Source organism: Orcinus orca, chromosome 21 (genome assembly GCF_937001465.1).
Source record: "Orcinus orca chromosome 21, mOrcOrc1.1, whole genome shotgun sequence".
Lineage (NCBI taxonomy): Eukaryota > Metazoa > Chordata > Mammalia > Artiodactyla > Delphinidae > Orcinus > Orcinus orca.
Genome location: NC_064579.1, coordinates 23,831,033 through 23,857,827, shown reverse-complemented (window position 1 = coordinate 23,857,827; position 26,795 = coordinate 23,831,033). Strand labels below are relative to the sequence as shown.

General features: G+C 46.1%; 1 protein-coding gene across 5 annotated transcripts in view; it reads left to right on the top strand.

The window, feature by feature from the left end:
* Positions 1–26,795, top strand: part of ERICH1 (glutamate rich 1) — a 109,302-nt gene that overhangs the window by 16,757 nt on the left and 65,750 nt on the right. For all 5 annotated transcript variants that reach the window (XR_004478057.2, XR_004478056.2, XM_033409299.2 and 2 more), the window contains 3 exons: positions 5,619–5,753; positions 23,115–23,591; positions 26,185–26,379. Coding sequence is in view for 3 of the 5 variants with exons in the window: in XM_033409299.2 (XP_033265190.1) it covers positions 5,619–5,753; positions 23,115–23,591; positions 26,185–26,379 (807 nt within the window). In the remaining 2 variants the exon portion in view is untranslated. The remainder of the gene's footprint in view (positions 1–5,618; positions 5,754–23,114; positions 23,592–26,184; positions 26,380–26,795) is intronic.

Sequence of the window (26,795 nt, the reverse complement as noted above, 5' to 3'; positions counted from 1 at the left end):
GCCTAAACTAAGGGGGAGTGTTTAATGAGGATGTGGTGTGACCAGGGCAGTCTCACTGGGTCCTAGAGGGGCGTCCAGTTGCTGCATTTCTGCACACCCCACGCTTTCTCCCCTTCCAGAGCACCCTCTGGCCGCCAAGCATCCTGGAAGGGGGAGGGGTCTGGTGGGAAGGACCCCCACACTCTTTCTCATGGCTTCAGGCAACAAATAGAGGAGGCATTTCTGATAGTTTTAGCATTTCACAGATGCAAATGAGCCTAACTTATATGCCCTTTTCTGAAAACTCCATACAACATGCAGCAACTTTTTTTTTTTTTTTTTTTTTTTTGCAGTACACGGGCCTCTCACTGTTGTGGCCTCTCCCGTTGCGGAGCACAGGCTCTGGACGTGCAGGCTCAGCGGCCATGGCTCACAGGCCTAGCCTCTCTGCAGCATGTGGGATCTTCCCGGACCAGGGCACGAACCCGTGTCCCCTGCATCGGCAGGCAGACTCTCAACCACTGCGCCACCAGGGAAGCCCTATTTTTTAAAGATAAAATTCATTTAATCTAAAGTTTACCATAACCATTTCAAAATGTACAGTTCAGTGATTCTTAGTATACTCACAATGTTATGTAACCATCACCACTAATTCCAGAACATTCTTTTCACCCCAAAAGAAACCCATATCCATTACTGTCATCCCCATTCATGCCTCCCTGCTTTCTGTCTCTACAGATTTGTGTATTCTGGACATTTTGCCTGAGTGGAATTGCATAATAGGTGACCTTTTGTGTCTGCTTCTGTCACTTAGCATGTTTTCCAGGTTCATCTGAATTGTAACAAGTATCAGTGCTTCATTTCTTTTTGTTGCTGAATAATATTCCATTCCGTGGATATACCACATTTTGTTTATCTGTTCATCGATAGATAGATATTTGGGTTATTTCTACTTTTAGGCTTTTATCAATAACGCCACTTTGAACATCCCTGCACAAGTGTTTGTGTGGACATGTGTTTTCAGTTCTCTTGATATAAACCTAGAAGTGGAATTGCTGGGTCATGTGGTACTCCTATGTTTAACATTTTGAGGAACAGCCAAACTGTTTTCCACAGCAGCTGCACCATTCTTCATCACACCAGCCATGCGGGGGGAGGGGGGGTCCAGTTTCTCCACACCTTGCCAACACTTGCTATTTTCTGTTTTCTTACCCTACTAGGATAACCATCCTAGTAGCTGTGAGATTGTACCTCACTGTGGTTCTGATTCCCATTTCCCTGATGACTGGTGATGTTGAGTGTCTTCTCATGTGTGTGTTGGACATTTGTGTATCTTTTTTAGAGAAATGTGTATATAAGTCCTTGGCCCATATTGTAATTGGATTGCTTGTCTTTTTGCTGCTGAGTTGTAAGAGGTGGTCATAATCTGGACACAAGAGCTTTACCAGATACATGATTTGCAAATATTTTCTCCCATTCCATGGGTTAGCCTTTCACTTCCTTGATGGTGTCTTGAAGTATAAAACATTTTAATTTTGATTAAGTCCATTATATCTATTTCTTCTTCTGTTGCCTGTGTTTTTGGTGTCATATTTAAAAAACTGTTGCCAAATCCAAGGCCACAAATTTTACATCTAAGGTTTCTTCTGAGTTTTATAGTTTTAGCTCTTACATTTAAGTAATTTATCCATTTTGAGTTAATCTTTGAATATGGTGTGAGGTAGGGGTCCAGATTCATTCCTTTGTCTGGATATCCAGTCATCCCAGCACCACTTGTTGCAGAGACCGTCCTTTCTCCACTTGGCACCCTTGTCAAAAATCAATTGGCCAGGGCTTCCCTGGTGGCGCAGTGGTTGGGAGTCCGCCTACTGATGCAGGAGACACGGGTTCGTGCCCCGGTCCGGGAAGATCCCACATGCCGCAGAGCGGCTGGGCCCGTGAGCCATGGCCGCTGAGCCTGCGCGTCCAGAGCCTGTGCTCCGCAACGGGAGAGGTCACAACAGTGAGAGGCCCACGTACTGAAAAGAAAACAAAAACAAAAAAAATCAATTGGCCATAGATGTTTGGGTTTATTTCTGGGCTCTCAATTCTGTTCCATTGGTCTCTATGTCTGTCATTATGCCAGTACCACACTGTTTTAATTACTGTAGCTTTGTAATAAGTTTTGAAATCAGAGTTAAGAGTCTTCTAACTTCATTGTTTTTCAAGATTGTTTTAGCTATTCGGGGTCCCTCACAATTCCATATGAATTTTAGGATCAGCTTGTCCATTTCTGGAAGAAAAAAAAAAGGGAAGTTGGAATTTTGATACAAATTGCACTGAATTTGCAGAACACTCTGGGGATTAGTGCCATCTTAACAATATTAAGTTGTTCAATCCGTGAATTTCATCTAGCTTTCCATTTAAGTCATTTTTAATTTCTTTTAACAATGCTTTGTAGTTTTCATGATAAATTTTATACTTAAAAAAAGTTTATTCCAAAGTATTTTATTCTTTTTGATACTATTGTAAATGGAATTGTTTTCTTTTTGGATTATTAATTGCTGGTATATGGAAATACTAATAAATGCTTTGACCTTGCATTAGGCAGTGGTTTCTTAAATATGGAAATATAGATTCTTGTATGTTGATCTTGTATCCTACAACTTTGCCAAACTTAATAGCTCTAACAGTTTTTTTTGTGTATGTGGATTTTTCAGGATTTTCTATATACAAGATCTTATCTGTGAGAAGAGATGTTTTACTTCTTCCTGTTCAATCTGGATGCCTTTTACTTCCTTTCTTTCTTGACTAATTGCCTTGTCTAGTACTTTCAGTATAATGTTGAAATGAAGTGGCAAGAATGTGAATTGTAATCATTCCTAATCTTAGAGGGAAGCAGCCAGGCTTTCTCAATGGAGTATAATGTCAGCCGTGTGTTTTTCATGCTTTCTCTATTGAGTGTAGTGCCAGCTGTGGGTTTTTCATGCATGCTTTGTCATTTGAAGTTCCCTCTAGCCCTAGTTTCTTGAGTGTTTTTTAATCCTGAAAGAGCAACATATTTTTTGAAGCAATATGCCTTGGGAATTTTGAAGAAAAAACAATTCATTTGCAGCTAGAAAAAGAGAAATCTTGGCTAAAGACAAAACAATGAAATCACAATCAAATAGACAAATACAAGTTGTGTGCAGGTCATATGAAACATTCTGTAAAGGTGTAAAAACATTCTGAGAATTTGCTTGAAGCCTTGATGCTTGTGGAGGACACAGTTTGGCGATAAGCAGAGCTGCAGGTGTGTCCAAGTCTTTTCAGTGTTGGAGGAAGCAGCCAAATGAGGAAAGGGGCCTTTGTCAGTCAGTCCTTGGATGAGGTTGAGAAAATGTTCTTTGTACAGTTAGGACACAGCATGGTGATTCTGATAACTATTTGTTCACTTGACAGAAGTGCGTCTGTTTGTTTGTTTGTTTGTTAGTTTCAAAAGGGCATTGGTGATTCCATTTGTTCTTAAAGATGAGGGCATGATCTGTAAACGGCCACAACAATCGGTGTGTATGCATTTTGATGAATTTCCGTCACCCAAGAGCCCAGGTTGGACCCTTATTTTTTGTTATTGCTTTATAGCTGTATATATTTTAAAGAGCCAGGTAATCCCAGAAGAATTATAAAAAACAGCCTTGTGCCCCGAGCTCCGTGACACAAATACACCGATCGTGAAGGCTGCGGCCGTCCCAAGGGTGGCTTGGTGGCGGTGCCCTGGTGGAGGGCGCGTGTGTGTGCTTGTGGGCAGGGGGCCATGTGGACAGGCACAATGCAGGGGGAGTCAGAGGTTAGGCATGAAATCAAGCTCAAGTGGGTGTCCTGCAAATCAGACCCAGAGCCAGAAAGGGTGAGAATTATGAACCTCGGATCTCAGCCAGCTGATCAACGAGAGGAGAGCTGATTAAGTCGCCTCTTCTGAAGCCTCGCGGCCAGCCCGGTGTTCCTAGGGAGACGGTGGCCTCTGTCAGTAGTGAAGGGGGTCCTGACATGCCTCGTCCAGATCTCCAAGCCTCACCCTGCGGGCCCGATGTGTGGGCGAGGGGATGCTGTGGCCCTGCTGAGCCCCGAGCCCTGAGCAGTGAAACACAACATCTGACTGCCGTGCAGCGATGAGCCATCTTCTACCAGAAGAGACAAGGGAAACCCGGGCTGGGAAGCTGCGCTCTGCGCCTGGCCACCCTGACACAGACAGCAGATCGCCTTCCTCAGCCCACAGGCTTGGCCTCAGATGAGTGTGCGCTCGGCATGGGAGCATCGGGAAGAGCTCTGCCCTCAGGTGCATCCTTGCTCTTCATAACAGGAGTCATATCCTGCCTCGGGTCCACGGCGCCGCCTGTATTCATCCTGATACTTAAGTGAGCAGTAGTGTTTCCAAGTTCTGTTAGCTGATTAAAAGCTCCCAAAAGTATTCTGTGAAAAATGATCAAATGTTGATGTCACCCGACAGGGGATGGTCTGCCTGGAAGCACATCCCTGCTCTGCCCTTGATCCTGGCGGTAACGACACAGTCGTTAATCAACCGGATGGATCAGATTAACATAAGAACTACATTCTTGCCCCTTAGCTTCACAAAAGTGAAGTATATTGATGGCAGAAGAATTTGAAAATGTCCCAAAGCTTTTACAATTTAAATGTCTCTCAACCACACGTTCTGTTATATGTGCATTAGTGATTTTGCTCAGTCCTTTTCGTTGTTTTTAAAGTAAAATATTCATTTTTCTGAGAAAGACTAATGGGGATATCCACTTGTGTTGGATAAAGGTTACTTTGCCATATCTTGAATGAGAACATGAAGATTAGAGCGTCCTGCCCAGTGTTGAGAGCATGGCAGCAGCACCGGAAGCTGCCTCTCCGGACGGTGCAGCTCAGCAGGTCCACTTCCAGGAATTTGGAGGAACCCTGTGGTCAGTGGTGCAAAGTTATGTACAGCCAGGATGGTCATAGCAGGTGCTTGTAATAGTGCAAATTTAGAATCAACCTCCATATGCAAAATTTAGGACAGTGGTTAAATTATAGTTAAATTTGCCAATGACATGGACTATCATGTAGCCTTTGAGAGTATGTAAGTTTAAATGGATCTTAATATTTTATCATATTCACTTTTGAATGATATTATACATATAATATATACGTGTATAATGATGCGTGATCCCATTAAGGCGTGTGTGTGTCTGTGTGTGGCGTGATCCCATTAAGACGTGTGTGTGTCTGTGTGTGGGTGTGAACAGACACACACACTGCATACATGTTGTTAGCATATAGAGAGAAAAAGGTCCAGAAGGTTATGCACCAAAATGTTGAGATTCATGTTGTGGTCATGAGGGGTGTGTTACATGGAGTCTTTTTATTTTCTGCTTCTTATTCATGAATTAGTTATGTTTTTATACCATATTATAAAACCCCAGAAGTTTACATAATAAGTAACTTAATGTGAATTTAAATAATCATAGCTCACCCCTTGTCCCTGTCTGGGTGTAGAGCTTAGTGGCTCTGCTGGCAAAATGCTTGGCTGACTGACATCAGTATTTACGGCTCTGGCTACCCATCTTCAGTGAAAGTGGCTGGAGAAGCTGCTCGGCAAGTAGACATCTGATGGCATCTGTCCCTGCTTCTTCCTGCAGGTGGTGACACTCGGGTCCAGCCTGCGCAACGGCTCTACACCGTGGGCCTGCCTCCTGAGGGGTGGGTCCCCCATCCGCCGGAGGCCCCCAGCTGCTCGAGTCCTGAGAGCTCCTCCAGCGGCGAAGACATAGGAGGTAAGACCGCTGACAGCCTTCGGGGTCTTCCAGGGTCGTGACTCCATCTGAACTTTAACGGGGCTGAGCGTCTCACTGCTGTGTGGTCTGCAGTCGTCAGAGATGCCTGTAAGATCCACAGCAGGAAAAGCTCAGGCTGGGAGGAGACTTAAGGCTGGAATGTGATCACAGCCCCATTTGTTAGCAAGTTAGGGGAAGTCTGGCGTTAATACATCCAAATGTGAAAGTGCTTCTCTTGTTAAGTAGGACTTTTTTTCTTGATTTTCCAATTTTTTCAAAATTTCTGAGATTGTATATCAACTTTGTAATGATAAAATAACTTATGTTGCATCTCTTGTGGAAAATTGAATGATGATATTTGCTTTTGCCGTTGGATGTTTTGTGAGTGAAGGAAGATCAAGGGTCAGGTGCTCTGGTGGCGGTGCAGAGGCTGCACGTTACATTCTTACTGTAAAAAGTCAAATGGTAGTTTTTTCCCCTTTTAATTCATCATTTCGGAACTTCCTTAAGAGGAATTTGGAATTTTCCCCAGTTGATTTTTAACAAGTAAAAACTAAGAAACTCTGTACCATAAACCTTAACTTGAATATCAAGAAAATATGATTTTCTAGTAGATTGATCTTTCTGACTTCCTAATTAAAGCGTCAGAAACCATAAAACCAAAAATGGGATAGCTAAGCAGTAATACAGTCATCTATTCAAGCCCTGTTGAAAATCTTTGGAATATAATTATTGGATAAATAGATTATTTCATTCAAAAATTAAGCTATGTTCTTATAAAGATAAATTACTTTGGTGACATACTCCGTTGTGTACTTAGTATATTCAATGAAAAAATGCGGACTCATTCCGGGGCTGTTGCCCACAGTGAGCTCTGCTGCCCATGCCTCTCGGGCGGGTCTTTGGGCAGCATCCCAGCCGAGACCCTTCTGGGTGCCCTTGACTGAATGCATTGCCGAGCTAGAGGGACGTCCTTCCAGGAGATGGGAAAGCGTCTCAGCAGCTGGACACACGTCCCTGTGGTAGTCACTCTTCCTGGCCCTCAAGTCCCAGTGCCACCGCCTCCAGGAAGGCATGGGGGTGGCCTGGTGCCGCTCTGCTCTAGCAGGTGAGCAGTGGTCAGGGCGAAGCAGAGAGATGGGGAGTCGGTGCCTAGGACACATCCCTCTAATTACCATGGTAACCTGCACATCCCCGGCGACTTTCATTGTACCTTTGGCTCCAGCAGGTCCCAGGTTACATTTCTGCAGTTGCTTCTTGGCAGGCCATCCTGTTCATGTCCCTCTTTCTGTCCTCTGGTTCCCAGGAGCACACAGGTTCCAAGGACCTTCTCCCAGAGGCTGTGGTCAAGGAAGGTGTGGTGCGCCACCATCTCCCTCAAAGGAGAGACTGGACTAGGAAGGAAGGTTGGGATCTCCTTGCAGGACATTAGCTCCATCCCTGAGGTCACAGGGTGACATGTCCACGTTGCTCTGACGTTCTGACTCCAGCTTCTGCCCTGACCCCACACCTGAACCCCACTGCTGCCCCAGCTCCATGTGTGTCTGTCCCACAGCAGGCGGGCCTGGGCTCCTCGATGACCTCCTGGTGGCCACATGGCTCTCCCCCGCTGGGGACAGGTCTCAGCTTTAAGAAGTGGTCCTTTCTCTCAAGAGGCCCTGTGAGCTCAGTTCCATAAGTCAACATCACTGAAAACGTTGACCCAGGTTTTCAGAAGAGCTTTGAATAACTCCTTCATGCACTTCTGGCTGGGAAGTTGATATCTTTCTATCTTGAACACTTGTAAGTCATCTCCAATGTTTCAGTTCACTTTTCTTACTGTTTCTCTAATATTTTTCCCCTTTGTGAACCCATTTGACAAGGTGGGCCGCTTCAGGGGTCTGAAGTGAGAAAGTGGAAGGAAGTGTTGATACTGTTTAAAATGAGGGATCTGGGCTTCTCTGGTGACGCAGTGGTTAAGAATCCACCTGCCAATGCAGGGGACACGGGTTCGAGCCCTGGCCTGGGAAGATCCCACATGCCGCGGGGCATCTAAGCCCGGGCACCACAACTACTGAGCCTGCGCTCTAGAGCCCACGAGCCACAACTACCGAGCCTGCGTGCATAGAGCCCGTGCTCCGCAACAAGAGAAGCCACTGCAATGAGAAGCCACGCACCACAACTAGAGAAAGCCCGTGCACAGCAACAAAGACCCAACGCAGAAATCAATCTTAATCAATCAATCTGCCAAAAAGTTTTTAAAAAATAAAATGAGAGACCCTTCAGAGAGGCGTGAGAGGCCACCGTGCTCAGCCGGGAGGCATGTGTCGGGGGTCGTTAGGGCTCGATAGGGGGCTGGGACAGGAAGAGGGACGCCTGAGCCGGGACTGGCAGGGCGTGAGGCGTGCAGACCCACAAGGCTGAGAGCGGGAGGGCTCCGCAGTCTTATTGGTGGCACTGAAAGCAAAGAGAGCGTGAGGACAGGAGTCGGAAAAGAAGGAAAAGTCCAGAGGTGACTTTGTCCACTGTTGATGGCCATTTGAATGCCCAGCACCAATAAGCCAGTTCAGTAGTGACTCCTCAAGAAGTTGGGAAGGAAGAGGCTTCCTGGTCGGCTGCCCCGTCTGCGGCCGCCGAGTCCCACGTCCCCTCCCTCGGCCCGTGCGGGGCGGCAGGTCTGGTGGCACCCAAGGCTGACCCCTCCTCACCTCAGGGCCTGGTCCGGTCGCCCCACCCGGTACTGCTCTCAGTGGGTGTCGTGCCTGGGCAGGGAAACTGGGCCTGATGGTGCACGGCACCCTTCCAGGTGGTCTCAGTTCTCACCCGCTGCAGGTAACGGTGACAAGAGCTGGGTCCCAGCTGAAGGAGGGTGCCGGCTGCCCACCTCCCCTCTGCCCTGGCTCCCCTGACATTGAGTCAGAGCAGGAGTGACTTTTTTTTTTTTGGATAAATTTGAATTCATAATTTTTTTTTAATTTATTTTTGGCCGCGTTGGGTCTTCGTTGCTGCACACAGGCTTTCTCTAGCTGCGGTGAGCGGGAGCTGCTCTTCCTTGCGGTGCGCGAGCTCTATGCACGCAGGCTCAGTAGTTGTGGCACATGGGCTTAGTTGCTCCGCGGCATGTGGGATCTTCCCGGACCAGGGCTCGAACCCGTGTCCCCTGCATTGGCAGGCGGATTCTTAACCACTGCGCCACCAGGGAAGCCCAGGAGTAACATTTTTAAAGGCTGTGCAAATCCTTTGTGAACTCTGCCGCTGTGCAAATCTAAACTGTTGTTGCAAGCATTGTCTCACGTGCTCCAGTTACAAAGAAATTCGCATTTCATGAGGCGTCTCTTCTGATTTTGATGTTGGCAGCTTCCACCTGGGTCTGCAGGGGCTCCTTCCCAGGCACACCGGGGTCTTCACACCTGCCGCCTGCCCATGGCGCTGCTCGGTCTGTCCGGGACCCTGTGCAGGGCTGACAGTCCTGTGGACGCTCCTCTGTGTGAGCTCCTGGTGACAGCACTGTGTGGGGACTGGTGCCGTCGACTCACAGGTTGACAAACTTGTCTTCTTCATACTTACACTGGACTGAGAACCCACATTGAGAACTGGGTGCAATTCTGCATTTCCCTGTTAAGACTGGTTTTCTTTTGATGTGAAACTGTTTTATTCTGATAACTGATGTGTTTTAACTGTAACTGAAAATACTCTTTCCATTTCTCTTGTGAATGTCTGGTCTTCTCCAGCAAGTCCCCCCTTTAACCTCTGTGGACCTTCAGTGCTTTCCTGTCCCTTCCAGTAGGAATGGTCTGTACTTAGCCAGCCTCCTGGTCTATCGATTTTGTAACAAAATTTGTCCTTCACATTTGCATCTCTATGGCTCATTTACCATTTTCACGGGCTTCCTTCTGCCCCTTCACCTTTATTAGCTGAACCAAGAATTCAGCCTTTCAACAGAGAGCAGTAAGCCACCCACGTCCCTTTAGAAACAGAATTGTGACTATGGTCTCAGCATTTCAGCGTTGGCTCTGGCAGTGAGCCTTCAGCAGCGCTGCCCCATGTCTTGCATGCGCATTGTTGAGAACGTAGGTGATCTTGGCGAGTGACAGGTCAGGTGCACTTACCTGGTTTGAAACCTGCTTTTCACAGCCACCACTTTCTCCACCATCATCTTCTCCTCTTTTCCTTAATTAAGTATTCTTGCTAGCTGTCCTTCTCTGCCTCCCCTTTCCAGCTTTCAGTGTCTCATCTCTTATCAGCAGGCGCTTGTCCTTGGAGCCGGACCCCGTGCAGCCAAAGGTGCGTCCCTCCTCTGCAGGCACGTGCATGCTGCCGTCATAGCAGCTTTGCAGAGGTCCTTTTTTCATAATGAAAAGGCAGGAGTTCCTGCCTGCCACTGCCAGCAAGTGAAGTTCTGGAACCTCTACACAGAAACTTTACATTTACACATTTTACACAGAAATAAGAACCTCAGTTTGTTTTATAAACTAAAAAACAGGCCAGCCTCTAGGAAAGAGGGCCTTTTCTTCTGTTACTCCAACCTTTTTTTTTTTAAAAAAAGAAGAATATTTTGTTTTTCTTGACCACAGAAACACTTATTATAGAAAAGTCAAACATTACAGAAAACGCACAGGAAGTAAAACATCACCTAAGGCCACCAGGCTGAGACCCTCAGAAAACATCTTTTGAAACCTCTCCCCTGTGCATGTTGTATATGCATGCGCAGATTTTATAAAAGTTGTACCATATCATATAATGCATTATAAACCACTTTCCACACTTAATGTATTATGGAGGTTTTTTCACATTTCAGTGCATATAGATATATCACTTTTTAAAAGTAGCTGAAATCTATTTTATGAAAGCAACTTGTTTATAACTAGGCTCCCCTCCCCTGCACTGAAAGACATCTAGAACTTTGCCTGGTGCTCGATAAGCACTTTGCACATGAACATCATTGTACATACATGGTACATACATGCAGTAGTCTGATTCCTTCCTGAATATAAGCTCTTAGAAGTGGAAATATTGAGCGTAAGAGTCCATGTGTTTCTAAATTTGAAGACATAATAACAAACTGTCTTTCAGAAGGCTGTTCCAATTCTCATCCCTGAAGGCAGCCTAAGGAGATCCCCTCTCTTCCATCGCCTGGACATTTTCAGTCTTTTAAATTTTAGCTAATTGTTTGGACAACATATATCTTACATTTTCATGTGAGAAAACTGTGTTAGGGAAATTCTTTCTAAGCCTAAGAGCCTAAATGACAGGTTTGACTGTGAAGAAATTTAAACTTTCTTTATGGCAAAGGGCACTATAAATAAGGTTCAGAGCAAAGGACAGAATAGGAGATGATCTTTGCACATTCCACAATAGATGAAAGTTAGCTTCCTTACCATATAACAAGATATTACAAATCAATAAGAAAAGAAAAGATCACCCCAGTAGAATGAGCAGAACAGATGGCGACACCCAGAGGGACAAATAATACTCACAAGCACCCTTGTATGGCTCCTGTTTTTATATATATATATATATATGTATATATATATATATTTTTTTTTTTTTTTTTTTTTTTTTTTGCGGTACGCGGGCCTCTCACTGTTGCGGCCTCTCCCGTTGCGGAGCACAGGCTCCGGACGCGCAGGCTCAGCGGCCATGGCTCACGGGCCCCAGCCGCTCCGCGGCACGTGGGATCTTCCCGGACCGGGACACGAACCCCTGTCCCCTGCATCGGCAGGCGGACTCTCCCCTGTCCCCTGCATCGGCAGGCGGACTCTCAACCACTGCACCACCAGGGAAGCCCCTTTATATTTTTATATGAAATGTTTGACCCATCTGAGATATATTTTGTTAGAACAAGGTGTAGATCCATTTTTTAAAAAATAGATTTTCCTTTTTAAATCCTGCACTTTTTCTTCAGTTACCTGTTACTTTTCCTTGATGGTTTCGAAGCCATGTATGTGATGGACCACGTTCCACATCCACGGCTCTCTTCCCGGCTTCTGCTCACCGGTCTTCCCCGACCTGCATTCCTCAGCGGCTGCCCCGCTGGCTCGTGGGCTGGATGGGCCTTCACCATGGGGGCTTCCTCGTGCCTCTTTGCAGGCCGTTGGGTAGATGCAGCGTCCATCCCTGTCAGCAGGACGGCTGGGGATCCCTGCCCTCATCTGCACCTTCCCTGGGGCCACATGGGCATTGCAGAGCTGCACAGAGCTGAAGGGCCTTTCCAGGAGTCACGGGGCGCCCACAGAGGGGGCACTGCACCTGGGTCGGAGAAACCCGACCCATCTGGTTTCTTTCTTCTTTTTCCAGAAGAGCTTCTTAGTCGTGAATGAGTGATTCCCACGTTTACCGATCTGTACATCGATCCGTTATTCGTGCCTTATATAGCTATTTACATTTCTTTGTGACCTTTTCCAGTATTGATCTCTGGACTTCATGACGGCGCCACTGTTTGGTTTTTTTGGCTGTCATAACATACTTTATGAACTTTTTGCAGACAGCCAAGTTTGATGAGGGCTGAGACTCTCTAATTAGGTCATCTCCGCATTTCAGGAGCCACCTCCACAGAGTTCCCCGACCTGCATGTGCTGGGCTCCCCTGGTAAACGTCACCACCAGGAGGGCTCCCACGCCCTAGAAAGTGAACACCTGGGCAGAGTCTGGAATGCACGGCTTTCTTCTCCTTCCGCTGCCACAGCCCCACGCCACCTGTGAGGGTGCCCGGCCTCCTCCACACTCTGCCCTTTGCTCCTTCAGCTGCCGCTCCGAGAGGGTACAGTTAGGCCAGAATTCACTCCTTGAAGTCACTTCCTCCCGTCCCCGTCCCCGTCCCCGTCCCCGTCCCAGGGCCTCCAGGGCTGTGGGCTCGAGACTCAGCACCGTCTCGGGGTGCTCTGACCCAGGCGCCACCCTGGACCTGAGAATACTGGCCGGCTCCACAGTCCAGGGATGCACTGCGGGCTGGTCCCGCTGCACTGTCAGAGCTGTGTGTCAGCTCTTCCCAATGTCCTTGTTCTCCTTGTGAGAACACGGGGGAAGCCTGGTCAGATGCCTGGTCACTTCCCTCTCTGCCGGCTGGTCGTCTGCTTTCCTTTTCCCTGGGCTGCGTCCCTGCAACAAAGTACACTCAACACCTGAAGCATTTAATAATTTCACACACCCGGAACTACTTCCTCTCTTTGTGCCTTTTCCAGAATTTATGTCTGTATTGAAGATACCTGCCTTTTTATAACTGAGTATAGCGTATCTATGATGTTATACATTACTTTAGTTGTTGTAACAGTTATGTTCATTGCTTGCTGGATGCCAGCAATCTGGCATCTGTTTTTGGATCTGTGGTTTCAGTGACTGAGAGGTGCCCCTGTCCCTCCGGGTGTCTTTCTTTTTTTTTTTTTTTGCGATACGCAGGCCTCTCATTGCTGTGGCCTCTCCCGTTGCAGAGCACAGGCTCCGGACGCGCAGGCTCAGCGGCCATGGCTCACGGGCCCAGCCGCTCCGCGGCATGTGGGATCTTCCCGGACCAGGGCACGAACCCGCGTCCCCTGCATCGGCAGGCGGACTCTCAACCACTGTGCTTGCTGTCTGGGCTGTTTCCCTGTTTTTCCTTGCTGGGATCTTGTTTTGGATCTTCCTCTGCAGATGTCTTCCTTTTCCAGATTTCCTATGAAATCTGACCTGCCTTTGGTTTTAATTCCTTCGCTAAGGTCTGTGGCGCAATTCCTCGGCGCGTCACTGTCACCATGGTGTCTCACTCTCAGGGTCCTCGTGGCCCCGCCTCTTCGATGACTTTCTCGCTTACAACTGCCCGCTCCAATGCTGTTTATAACGGGAAGCGAGACCCCCCCATCTGTCTGGCTCTCATCAGAGGGTGCAGTGGGGCACTGGCGGGGCGGCGAGTCAGTTTGGGACACTGAGCCCCTCTGCCTGGTGCCTCTGCCTCTGTCAGGGCTCATTCAGGCTCGTCGCGTCGCTCTGGATCTCCTCCTGTGACCTCTGCCCCTGCCTGCTAAAGTAGCCCAGGGGTTCCCGTCTGCTCCTTCCATTCATGTTCTTGCGAGTCGGTTCTGCTGGGGCCCAGCTCTGTGCTGGTCGGTGCGTGGGCTGCCGTTCGCTGACCTCACACACGTCGCCTGTGTCCGTCTAAGACCTGCCACACTTGCTGTCACCCCCTTTGTTGATCTGCTCCCCCCTCCAGCCAGCCAGGCGGGATTGGGTCGGGTAAGGCTCCGGCTTCCTTCTAGCCTTTGCCCCCTGCTCGGTCCCTCCAGTGTGGGGACCTCTCCTCCATCCACATCCTTCCCTCCGCACGTCCTCTCTTGGCCTCCCTTACCCCGCCCCCCACCACGACACAGAAGTGCCCCCTCCCTTTGCCTTCCATCCAGTATCTGGTTATTTCTGTAACTTTCTTGCTCTTGCATCCTCACCTCCAGCCCCTGGGGGACGGAGCTCCGACTTGGCAGGTGGCAGAGTGAGAGTGAAGGGCCCTGGGTTTGCAGCCCCACTGTTGACTGTGGGTGCCATCTTCCTTACTTCCCTGAGCCTCAGTTTCCTTGGCCACCTGATGGGGTAATAATCCTGCACTAGCACACCACATGCTTGCTGTGCCAATTAGATTGGGTTTGTGCAAAGCTTGTTCAAGCGTGAGCACTGCCAGCTCTTAATTCCCTGAGGCACCAGCGCCTGCTGGTGTTAAGTCTTCAGTCAATATTTGATGAACCAAGTTGCGTAATTATTTATAAAAACAGCCTGCAAATAAGGAGCAGTCCTCTCTCCTCGTATAATCACTCGTATAATCACAAGTGGTTGACTGTATTGACATGGTTTTTGTGTTCAGATCAAGCTGCAAAGTCATTAAAATCAAGTCATTTTGATGGAAAGCTATTATGATTAGTATTCTAATAGCAAGCTCTGGTTGAAATAGTTATTAACTTCATGTTAACTTTCGGAAGCATGAGCTAAATGCACAGTTCTAATGTGGCTTCGTTGTGAGTCAACCATCCTTTCAATGAGTTTTGACAGCTTTAGGCCGCAGTTCTAAGGCAGATCCATCTTCAGATCTCACTGGCTCTGTTTGGGCTGAAGAAACCCTGATGCGTGATTTCTCTGAGCTTCCCAGGTGCAGAGCACAGCAGGCACTCTAGCTTGTTTGACTAATAAGGTGCAGTTTTCACCAGAGGCCACCGGAGTCAAGGTAGAGCCCTAGGCAGGCTCTCAGCAGAGATTCTCTGACTGGCGCCACGTTCCATACACATACTCTCTCAAGGGCGCAGCAAAGCCAGACTCAGAGTTAGCAGGCTTTCATTCTTGTCCCGGTGATTTATTGAAATGAGACTTAAGACATGTAATTGTGTGAAAGCCTTTCCTTTCTCACAGGTTACTTGGGGGCATCTGAGGGACAGTAGAGGTGGTGTCATTCTGAACCACTCTTTTCTCTCAGTGAGTCGAGAACCCTCACTTAGACCAGCTGCCTCTGCCATGCACTGTCAACAATGTGACATAAAAGGCTAGACACGGAAGAGAGTTCATGCGTTCTTAGAGCACCTAAAAAGGCCTAGATTGTTTCTAGAAGACTAGAACTATTTTGTACGCTCATGTTTTTGTTTCTTTGGCATCTTATTGGCACACACACCTGATACCCTGGATTCCTCTCAGTCACAGTGGAGTGAGCTTGCATAGCTTTAGATGTATGATTGACCAAGGACTATGTGGGTCAGAATATTAATTTTGAAATAATTTACCAGTGGAGTCTGCACAGCTCTTTAACCTGTCTTTATAAAAAAAGAAAACCCACATTTGTTCAGATTGCCATTTATTTTCTTAAAGTATATATTTAATTTCCAAACCATTGTTGGCACATATTCATAAGAAACTTGGATTAGAGAAATATTTAGATCTTGGTAAACCCGTACACCACCTTAGCTTATTGTTAAGCAAAAGAATTACAATAATGGAACAGATTATGAATACTTCTTTGGATATTGATTAATATTTCTTCAACTAATAAAATTTATTGATTAATATTTCTTCAACTAATAGACATTCCATAAAGAGATACTGAGAAAAGAAGGTGGGAAATTATTTAAGATGAAGATATCCACTCTTGGCACTTTATTCAGCATAGTATTGGAAGTCCTAGCCGGAGCAATTAGACAAGAAAAAGAAATAAAAGGCCTCTAAATTAGGAAGGAAGAAGTAAAACTGAGTCTATTTGCAGATGACATGGTTTTATATATTAAAAACCCTAAAGACTCCACCAAAAAAAAAAAAACTGTTAGAATGAACAAATGAATTCAGTCAAGTTGCAGGGTACAAAATCAGTTTACAAAGATCAGTTTCATTTCTTTACACTAACAATGAACTATCAGAAATTAGAAAAACAGCCCAATTTACAATTGCATCAAAAAGAATAAAATTCCTAGGTAGGAATAAATTTAATGGAGGTGAAAGATCTATACATGAAAACTATAAGACATTGATGAAGGAAATTGACAATGACAAATGTAAATAAATGGAAAGATATTTCATGCTCGCAGATTGGAAGAATTACTATTGTTAAAATGTCCATACTACCCAAAGCAATCTACAGATTCAGTGCAATCCCTATCAAAATTCCAAGGGAATTTCTCACAGAAATGGAACAAATAATCTTAAAATTTGTATGGAACCACAAAAGACCCTGAATAGCCAAAGCAATCTTGAGAAAGAAGAACAAAGCTAGAGGTAACATGCTTTCTGACCTCAAACTATATTACAAAGCTGCAGTAATCTGAACAGTGTGATATTGGCATAAAAACATACACATAGACCAATGGAACAGAATAGAGAGCCCAGAAATAAACCCACACATATATGGTCAATTAATTTACAACAAAGGAGCCAAGACTGTACAATGGGGAAAGGACAGTTTCTTCAATAAATGGTGTTGGGAAAACTGGACAGCCACATGCAAAAGAATGAAACTAGAACCCTGTCTCGCACCATACACAAAAACTAACTCAAAATAAATTTAAGACCTGAATGTAAGAACTGAAACCATAAAACTCCTAGAAGAAAACATAAGTGGTAAGCTCCTTGACATCAGTCTTGGCAGTGACTTTTAGGATTTGACACCATCTGTATCCTAAAATAATGAGGTAGCATAAGAATCTTGCGAATTCTGAATGTAAATTCCATTGCATTTTCACAGGCAGTCAGATTCTTAATCTCAAGGTAATCAGAGCCAAACAGGAGACTACTTGCAACAAAAGCATCCGGTGTGAAGTAGCAGTTGGTCATGGTAGAGCCAGAGTGATGGATCTCCTCCGTGCCCAGAGGCTGACCTTGTGAAGGTGACCTTACACCCTGCTCCCTGCTTTGTCCTGGGCCATAGAAGCCATTGGCTGCGTGTGAGACTTGGCTTAACTCATTGACAGCCCAAGGAACTCCCTGTTAGTAAAAAGTCAAGAGTCCCAGACTTCCTACCTAAGTTCACCCTAATCTATCTGACTGGGAGAGAGAAAGCCTGACTATGAGAGTCCTTTCTGGTTGTATGAATACCGAGGAGTGACTCTGATGATCAGCAGATTTAAACGCACCACGTGTAGCCATACTTCAGTCTCCAAAGGACAGTTGATTCATATTTGTGGAAATGATAAATAAGCAGCTTTTGCTCTTGACTTCCAGAGCACATGGGTTCTGTCCCCTGATTGCACCGTCTCTTTCTGCACCGTGGCTGGATCTGATATAATGAGCTCTTTGTTTGAACCTTGTGTGTCAGACATTGGAGGAACAACCATGATGATAACACAACCCTTACTGCTGTAGAGCTTAGAGGTTAGGGAGTGGAACAAAGTCAGTAACAGACTTTGTCATTCAGTACTACGTGTTATTAGCGATAGAGACCAAGCGCCATAGGAGCACAGCGGATGGAGAAGCTAACCTTGGGAAGTCTTATAAAGCACTTGAGATTGGAACTGGTAAGAAAAGCTTGGCTCATAAACAAGAGGAACGATTTAATTTTCGACAGAGAATGAAGAATCATGAAAAGGTCTGGTATGTTTGGGGTAGAAAATGTTATAAAGGGTCAAATTTATCATTTTTCCATATCTTTATAAATTATGTTACATTACTCGGAGTTCTGCATGTAACCCAGCCAAACAGCTACGTTCTTTTTAAAAGCAACTGACAAGGGATTAATTTCCAAAATATACAAGTAGCTCATGCAGCTCAATATCAGAAAAACAAACAGCCCAATCCAAAAATGGGCAGAAGACCTAAATAGGCATTTCTCCAAAGAAGACATGCAGATTGCTGACAAACACATGAAAAGCTGCTCAACATCACTAGTTATTAGAGAAATGCACATCAAAACTACAATGAGGTATCACCTCATACCAGTTAGAATGGGCATCATCAGAAAATCTACAAACAACAAATGCTGGAGGGGGTGTGGAGAAAAGGGAACGCTTTTGCACTGTTGGTGGGAATGTAAATTGATACAGCCACTATGGAGAACAGTATGGAGGTTCCTTAAAAAACTAAAAACAGAACTACACATATGACCCAGCAATCCCACTCCTGGGCACATACCCTGAGAAAACCATCATTCAAAAAGAGTCATGTACCGCAGTGTTCACTGCAGCTCTATTTACAATAGCCAGGACATGGAAGCAACCTAAGTGTCCATCAACAGAAGAATGGATAAAGAAGATGTGGCACATATATACAATGGAATATTACTCAGCCATAAAAAGAAATGAAATTGAGTTATTTGTAGTGAGGATGGACATAGAGTCTGTCATACGGAGTGAAGCAAGTCAGAAAGAGAAAAACAAATACCGTATGCTAACACATCTATGTGGAATCTAAAAAAAAAATGGTTCTGATGAACCTAGGGGCAGGACAGGAATAAAGGCGCAGACGTAGAGAATGGACTTGAGGACATGGGGAGGGGGAAGGGGAAGCTGGGACGAAGTGAGAGAGTGGCATGGACATATATACACTCCCAAACATAAACTCGATAGCTAGTGGGAAGCAGCCGCATAGCACAGGGAGATCAGCTCGGTGCTTTGTGTCCACCTAGAAGGGTGGGATAGGGAGGGTGGGAGGGAGACGCAAGAGGGAAGAGATATGGGAATGTATGTATACGTATAGCTGATTCACTTTGTTATACAACAGAAACTAACACAACATTGTAAAGCAATTATACTCCCATAAAGATGTTAAAAAAAATTATGTTCAATTATGTGTAGCCATTGCCCAGTGATCTATAGGTTATGCTGGAAATGTTAAAAGAAGAAAATTAACAGATCTTTGTATCGATTTTAATGCCTACATATCATATCTAGGTATTAACATGCATTACTGTTTTTCAAAAGAAATATTGAACCGTGTCTGTGTGAGTTAACTGGATATTCTCCACGCTAAGTCGCATCAAGATGTACTTAGGAAACAGACACAAAGATGTCTCCTTTGGGGAAAAGGCCTCTAAGCACCGGCTGCCGAGGTAGATGTGAACCCATGTCGGGTAGCACACAATTAGGGTGGTGAAGTCCTCCTGCAGTAACCGCTGTCCCTCATCTGTGAGAAAACGAGAGACTCAGGCAACAAATATGTAGCGTCGAAAGGGCATTGAGTGATGAGTATTTCTTCAGATCAAGTAATTAGTCCTGTCAGTTACCATGAACAAGACGCGGAAAGAGCAGGGTGGCCGTGTGACTTCTGGCCCCGGGAGCCGGATGTCCCCAGCCATTGCCTCCTGCACGAGCCCGTGGTGAGCGTCCCGGACGGTGCCATGCTGTCCAGAAGCAGAAGGACTCCCCCACCTCCGGGACTGTGCGCCCTGGGAGTGATGCAGGGGCATGAGCTGAGGTGGAGACTCGGGTGCCACGTCTGCTGACCCCAGGGCAGCATGGGCGCCCCTGCTTCGGCCTCTGCGGAGCCCTCATTACGGGGAGGCCCAGGGACAGCGAGGCTCCCTGCTGCTCTGGGGCTGCAGTTCCAGTGTCCGGTGGGGTCCTTGGGGTTGGTGCTCTCTGCCAAGCTTGGCGCTCGCCAGCGTTACCTTGCGACCCTGGTTGCCGTGCGGGTGAGCGTCCTCCTTGCCGCACTCGCGTCCTGCTTCTGTGTCTGCAGGCTCCCATGCAGCCTGTCTGTAGGGCCTGGGGGCCTTTTGGACTTAACAGTGGTGCCGTCTGTAGCTGGCGTCCCCGTGAGGTCTGACACTTTCCCTCCTCTTGTTGCATCGCCAGGGCCTCCGGCAGGGAAGCAGCAGGGTGAGGGCGCCACGTGCAGTGTCCCTGCGGGATTTTCTCACCTTCTATCGCATTTCGCATTTCCCTTACATTTCTAGTTTGCTACACGTTTTCATGATTTGTTGGTGTTAATATTGATTGAATACTTTATATCACTACAATAAAACGGTTAATATTTTGTTTAGAAGTTTTGTATTGCTGTTTAGGAGAGGGGTTGGCCTGCAACCTTCCCGTCTTTCAGTGTCCTCATCAGGTTTTGAAAGAACTGTGTTGTCCTCACAAAGCGTGTGGTCACTGTCACTGTGTCTGTTCTCCAGAAATGTTTTGTATGTTGGGCGTTTGTTTCTTCCTTAAATGTTCCTTAGAAGTCAGGTGAATCCACCTAGGCCTGAAGTTCTTTTGTGGGATTATTTTTAACTAAAGATTCAATTTTGTAATAGATATAGGACTATTAAGATTTTCCATTTCTTCATGTGTCCAGTTTGGTATGTTGTACTTTTCTCAGAATCCTCCATTTCATACAAACTATGTAATTTATTTGCATAGAGTTGTTCATAGAGCCATCTTATTGGTCCTTTCGCGCCTACAGGATGTATGTTAACACACGCCTTCACCCCACGCTGGCCTTTATGTGTCCTCTGCTCGTCCCGTCCAGTCTTGCACTGTTCGTCTGTTTTCTTTCTTCACAGTGTCAGTGCCGGTTGCTGTCTCTCTGTTGGGTTTTCTTTTCTCTTCCTTTATTTTGTGCTCCTCTGATGGTTATTTCTTTCCTTCTGCTTTCCTCAGGTATAAGTTGCTGTTGTTTTTCCAGCTTCTTTCTTACTTATGATTGATTTTTAGCCTTTTTTCTTTCCTGACATATTTAAGATTATAAATTCACCTTTAAGTAGAATTTAGTGACATCCCATGTTTTGAGTTGTCATAATTTCATCAAGTTTAAAATAATAATTTTTCCTTATTATGAAAGCAGTATCTGCTCAATGTCCTACAGTTGGAAATCAGAAAAATACAATGAAAAAAAAAACCTACAGTCACAGCACCCAGAAACCACAGTTAACCCCACAGGTCTGGCATCTGGACCTTCAGTATCTCAGTGTGTATTAAATTTTCCTCTTAAGAAGTGTGCACACACACTTATATGAAAAAGTATGATACTCTTGTGTTTTACACCCTTTTTTGCTACCTCCTCCTTCTCAAATTCCTGTTTTATATAGTCTTTTAGAGTAGCAGGCTGATAGCACAATCATCCTCACAGGGCAGCATGCGTGCTGTGCTCTCACCACTTGCAAAGAGAGATGAACCGGAGGGTGACGTCAGTAATTGGCTCGGCTGGAAGGGCCTGGAGAATGGAGATATCAGGGAATAAATGAGAGCAGCTCTCCGGATGCCATTCTTGGTGGACAGTGAGGATGCCCCCAGATGACTGCACGCTGGTCCCCAGATGGCTTTACTGTGACTTGATAAAGCATCCTATGGATGACTTCTTTTCCAAATCAATAAAGGCAAGAATAGACCCCAATGAGGAGAAATGTAATTTTTTCTTTTTTTAAACTGCATCTGGAAAATTTTTTAAACTCCATAAGCAGTGGTCATTTTTCAGACATTAATATTTTACAAGAGCAGCTCAAGGGCCAGCTATTCAGAGATACTCATGAATCAGGTGTCTGTCAGCAACACTAAGCAGGTCTCTAAAATCAGTTAATATCAACTTTCAAATGAAATAGGAAAATGCTGTGTTCAATCATCCACTGGTGATTGAGAAGAGAGAGAAAATGTACCAAGTATGGGACTGTATGACAGTGTCACGTCGTGATTTTATGAGGAGTAATTTGGGCTTCATGCCAAGTTGCAGGCAGCACCAGGTCTCCTGGTTGTCACGTGTATCAAGAGAAAACCGAGGACTCTCATTCCAGAGTCAGGGGAGGACGCTCCCCGTATCCAGAGGCAGTGTCTGGTTTGATGATGACGCGAAGCTGCAGGGGAGGGGGCCTTCCGTGTCACACAGGCCGGGGGGGGCGGGTGGACGCTTGTTTAAATGCGCAGGTCGGAGTTTGGCTGCATAAATAGACTCAGAGCCCAGAACAAGAGAAGAAGCCCCCTCCACAGATCAGAGGGTGTGACCAGCGTGTTCCGAGTCTCAGGCCCCTCATCACAGGAAACACAGCGCAAGGACCACGCGGCATCTTCTGTCTGACGTCAGCGGCAGATCAAAGCCTTAGAGTGCAAATTACAGGGAGAGGGATCTTCATTCCACGTAGTGACGCACAGTGTCTCAGAAGTCTCACGCATGGTGTTTGATTTCTCACCATAACCTGTGGTGGGCCTAAGGAGAACCTGTGAGAAGTGAGGGTTGTTGAGAAGAAGCGTCTGAGCGTTGATGGCAGCACCGCCGTCCTTGGTTGGCTGGGACGGAGCAGGTGGGCGAGTGTGGGCAGCAGCGGGTGTGCTGGGCGTGCACCGGGCATGTGCTGAGCATGTGACGGGCATGCACTGCCACGAGGGTGCGGGGATGGGGTGGACGGGGCAGGATTGGCATGCGGGTCGTCCCTCTCAGGCCCCACGTCCACCGCAGGCCTTACCACCCCACGTCCACTCCAGACCTTGTCTGTTGCGTGGCAGTGACTGCCACATCTTGACCATGTCACTTACCTGCCGAGAGCCCAGACGTCATCTTCATTCATATGGGACCCATTGCTGATTCGGATGGGCAGGTCGTCACTGCTTGCTTCTTATCCTCACACACAAGTAACTCTTTAGAAGGTGCTAAAGGACACTTTAAAAAACATGAGAATTCATGTTTCTCTCCCCAAGACCACAGGCATGAAATTTTACTCTCGATCAAACTGCAACAACTCTTACATCCTTAAAATCATACCATATGTCATGATTGTAACAATGTTGAGTAAATACATATACACACACATACGCGTACACGTACATACACCTTTTTTGGAAGAACAAGTAGGTTATTTACTTCATGGTAAATCCTAGTATCCTCAACAGTGTACTTTGTTGGTATAAAGTTAAGAATCACTGAAGTAAATATTTTAAATTCCTTTTCTACTAAAATTACAAGATCCTAATGGAAAATTTATCTAGCCTAGTAAGTTTGTTATGGTTCCATTTTACAGAAAATTGTTATATTTGAATTTTTGTTTTTATAGATCAGGATCTTCAGGCTCAACCAAAGAGAAGAAGAATTAGAAAGCATAATTCAAAGAAAAAATTTAAAAATCCCAGTAACATTCCTCTAGAACAAGCAGAATTAGAGAAACAGCAGAGTATTTTGCAAGAAAAATTGCAGCCACACAGCCACAGCCACACAGATGGCCCTACAATAAGCAAAAATAAAAAAAGGAAACTGAAAAAGAAACAGCAAATTAAAAGGAAGAAAGCAGCTGGCTTACTAACAGGAGTCTCTGGCGTCAACTTCATGTACCAGCCTGAGGAGACCAGCAGTGAGCAGGGCGACGTGAGAGTGAGTGATGGAGAGGACGGCGCAGACGGGGAGGGAGGGGGCCCGGATGCCGAGGAGGAAGGAGCCACAGACGCCGGGAAGGAAGACGTTAAAAGTACCAATGAAAAGGCAGATGGTATCCTGAACTTTTTGAAGTCAACACAAGAAATTTATTTTTATGATGGTATGTTTTTTCCTGTTGTTCTTTTGAATAATGGCATCTACTTCTTTGGAAAATTAAGCAAATGTAAAATATTTAAATGTTTAAAATACAAAACATTAAAAATATTCAGTATTCAAAATAAGTCATTAGTTTTGAGGCAAAAATCCAAATATTTAAATTCATCCCACCAAAGATCTGGGCTGGCCCCCTGCTCTAGGCTCACCAGGGGAAACAGCCAGCCCATTAGAGGTGTGGGTCCAAACGAGGGTGGTCTCATCATCCTCATTTCTCTAAGATCCAACTTCAGAATATGGTGCTATTCTCAGCTCTATGTTTAAAGAAAAGATAAATCCAAGTTGGAGACTTTGATGAATTCTTGCTCATTTTCATCGGCTAGTAGAGAGGTGAAGGAAGCACAGCTCTCTCTCTCTCGGACACACGTTGATTTGCTTCCCCAATGTGTGGCTTAGTGATTTGAGATTTTTCAGTAAGCATATTGGACCACTATTTGTACTGATATAGGAGCTGAGGTTTATCCTGGGATTTATTCTGATGGGTGATAATCCCTCACCTTTGTGTGGAGCCTAACAGACAGCAGCCCTGAGGGTCAGGAAGGAGCAGGTGCTGGCTCGGTGCCAAGAACAGAAGTGCTGGGATAACTGCCACCATTCTGATCTGTCCCTGCGAGATTCAGGGGATGTGGTGGGCTTAGTGCATCGAACCTCCAGCATGACCAAGATGGAGAAATACTGCCTATGTGATAACTGGAGGGGTAAGGGATGGACTTAAACAGTGATGCGAAAACACCATGATTAACGGGTCCATTTTAACCAAGATTGACCCTTTTCCTCTTTTGCTTGTTTATCCACATTTTGTGTTAAGTTGAAAACATCCTTAACGAATATCCACATGAGACTAATAGGAGGACGTGGCGGAGACACTGCAGAGCAGAAGTAGGCTTCAGAGAGATCTCAGTAGATTATCCATTCTCTGCGTGAGGGAGTAGCTTGTGGCAGACAGCCCTCCTGCCAAGAAGGACTGAAGTTTAAAGTGTACTTGGAGTTTTAAGAGCTGCTGAGGAAAAGCCCTTGTGACAAATCCCAGAGGAGGTGAACCACAGGCCGGGTGAGCCAGAATGCTGCTGCCCTCCTTCCCTCAAGGTGTCTGCCAGTTTGGACAGGGGCTTGGGCAAGGGTCCAGGGGAAGGGGCAGTGCAGCCTGGAGAGCAGGCAAACCAGCAGAGCCCCAGTGGTCTCACAGGTCTGGGGGGGAAAGTGGAGGGCCCAGGGTCGGCCAGCTCTGTAAGAAAGGAGGGTCAGAGACCAGAGCAAAGCTCTGCTTGTCCCCCCTCAAAACCTTGGCCAAGACCTGAACTGTGGGATGGGAGGAGGGCAACCAGGCAGACCTCTTCCACATGGCAGGGCGGCCTTTGTGGCGTCCTGAGGGACCAAGCAGGCAGGGCTAACCTGACCCTCCAGTGCAGCACGCAGGCCACGCGCTCAGGTGCAGGTGGACAACTGCCGGCCAGACGTGCAGCCACCCTGTGGTCAGTTCAGTCGCCTGCCCCTTCTCTGTCTGCCGAGCAGAGGCAAGGGGGGACCCTCTCTGGAGGAAAATGTCGTTCGCCAAGACCCTGCAATTTTCATGGTCATTCAAAGGAGTGTGTCAGACACAGCAAGAGACCGGACCATACGACCGAAACCATGAGGAAAAGAGCAGCAGAAAGAGGCCACGGGGTGGAGACGCTGATGTTACCAGACAAGGGACTTAAAATAGCTATGATCTAGATGTCCAAGAAGTAGGGAGAAGATGGAGAAAAAACGTGAAAAGCGGAGACTTTCACCAGATAATTTGAATCTATTAGGATAATCAAACGGAAATTCTAGACCTGAGAAATATAATAACAAATTAAGGACTCAAAGACGAGTTCAGACAGCAGATTAGATTCAGCATAGAAGAGAATTAGTAACTGCAAGGCAGGCTGAAGGAAGTATCCAGAGTGAAGGAGGGAGAGGAAAGGATGGAAAACACAGAAGGAGCATAACAGCCACATGGGCCCGAAGGAGCCTCACCCATGGGACTGGGGCACAAGGGACGTGTAAGAGGTGGCAGCTGGGAGTTTTTCAAAGTTGACAAAGACCATGAAGTCACAGATTCTAGGCATCCTGTGAACACCAACTAGGATAGTGCAGAAATGGCCTCAGCATGATGTAGGCCTGCCGCCGGCCAGCAGTGGGGACAGTGCTGTGCTCATGGGGCAGCCTCCTTGGCTTCCTTGAAGCATCCCAACTGCCCAGCAGCTTAATGCTGTTTGTAGATGCCTGACACCATCGGAGGGCTTGGTTTCATGTGTTTCCCCTGCCGCGTGCGTGGATTCCGGTACATGGAACACTCAGAGCTGCTTTACGAGATCGGTGCCCGTAACACACCACCTTTCCACTGTGGTTCAACAGTTGTATTTTGTGGTTTGCTTCTCAAAGTTCTGTTCTGATTGTCTCTCAAACACATCGTTCTAAATAGAAATATACGTTTGAGGCTTTCTTTAGGAGGTGAGAGCTTATCTTCAGTTTGTAAGAGTAAAAATGCATTTCTAAGTGACCCTGTCTTCGTTTAGGTGTCTCCAAGGATTCAGACTCGGCTGTCTTCATGGAGACCAGTGGAGAGCTATTTAAATATCTTGAAACTCACAGCATGCCCTCCTCAGATGTGTTCATTCTGGATCACATGAAAACGCTGTTACTTTTGCAAGATACTGAAAGATTGAAGAGTGCCCTGGAAGTGTTCCCAGAACATTGCAGGATGCCACCCGGTATGTACTGTGCACTTTATTCATTGTGCTGCTTTAGACACTTGTCTAGGATTTGCCTCTGAAAAACTTACTCTCTAGCAAAGCAGTCCTGAATCAGAAAATATAAGGATGCACATATGGCTTGAGGAATAGATTCCCACAGAGGAATATGCTTCTTGCATCTCTCTTGCTATAAAAATATCTCTCATGATATATGCAGATATGCGTGTACAATCTAATTCTCCAGACTTGTGAGCTCCACTCTTAGGACCAAATCCTTATTAGTTTAAATGGAAGTGAAAGAGTTCATTTCTTTTTCCCTTTTCCTTTTCCTCTGCTAGATTTGGAGAAGGTACATTTTTTCTGTCCTCCAAATGCCTTGGTCTGCCTTCCTGGACCCTACAGTAAAAAGGGAGTTGAACTATAAGATGATTTCT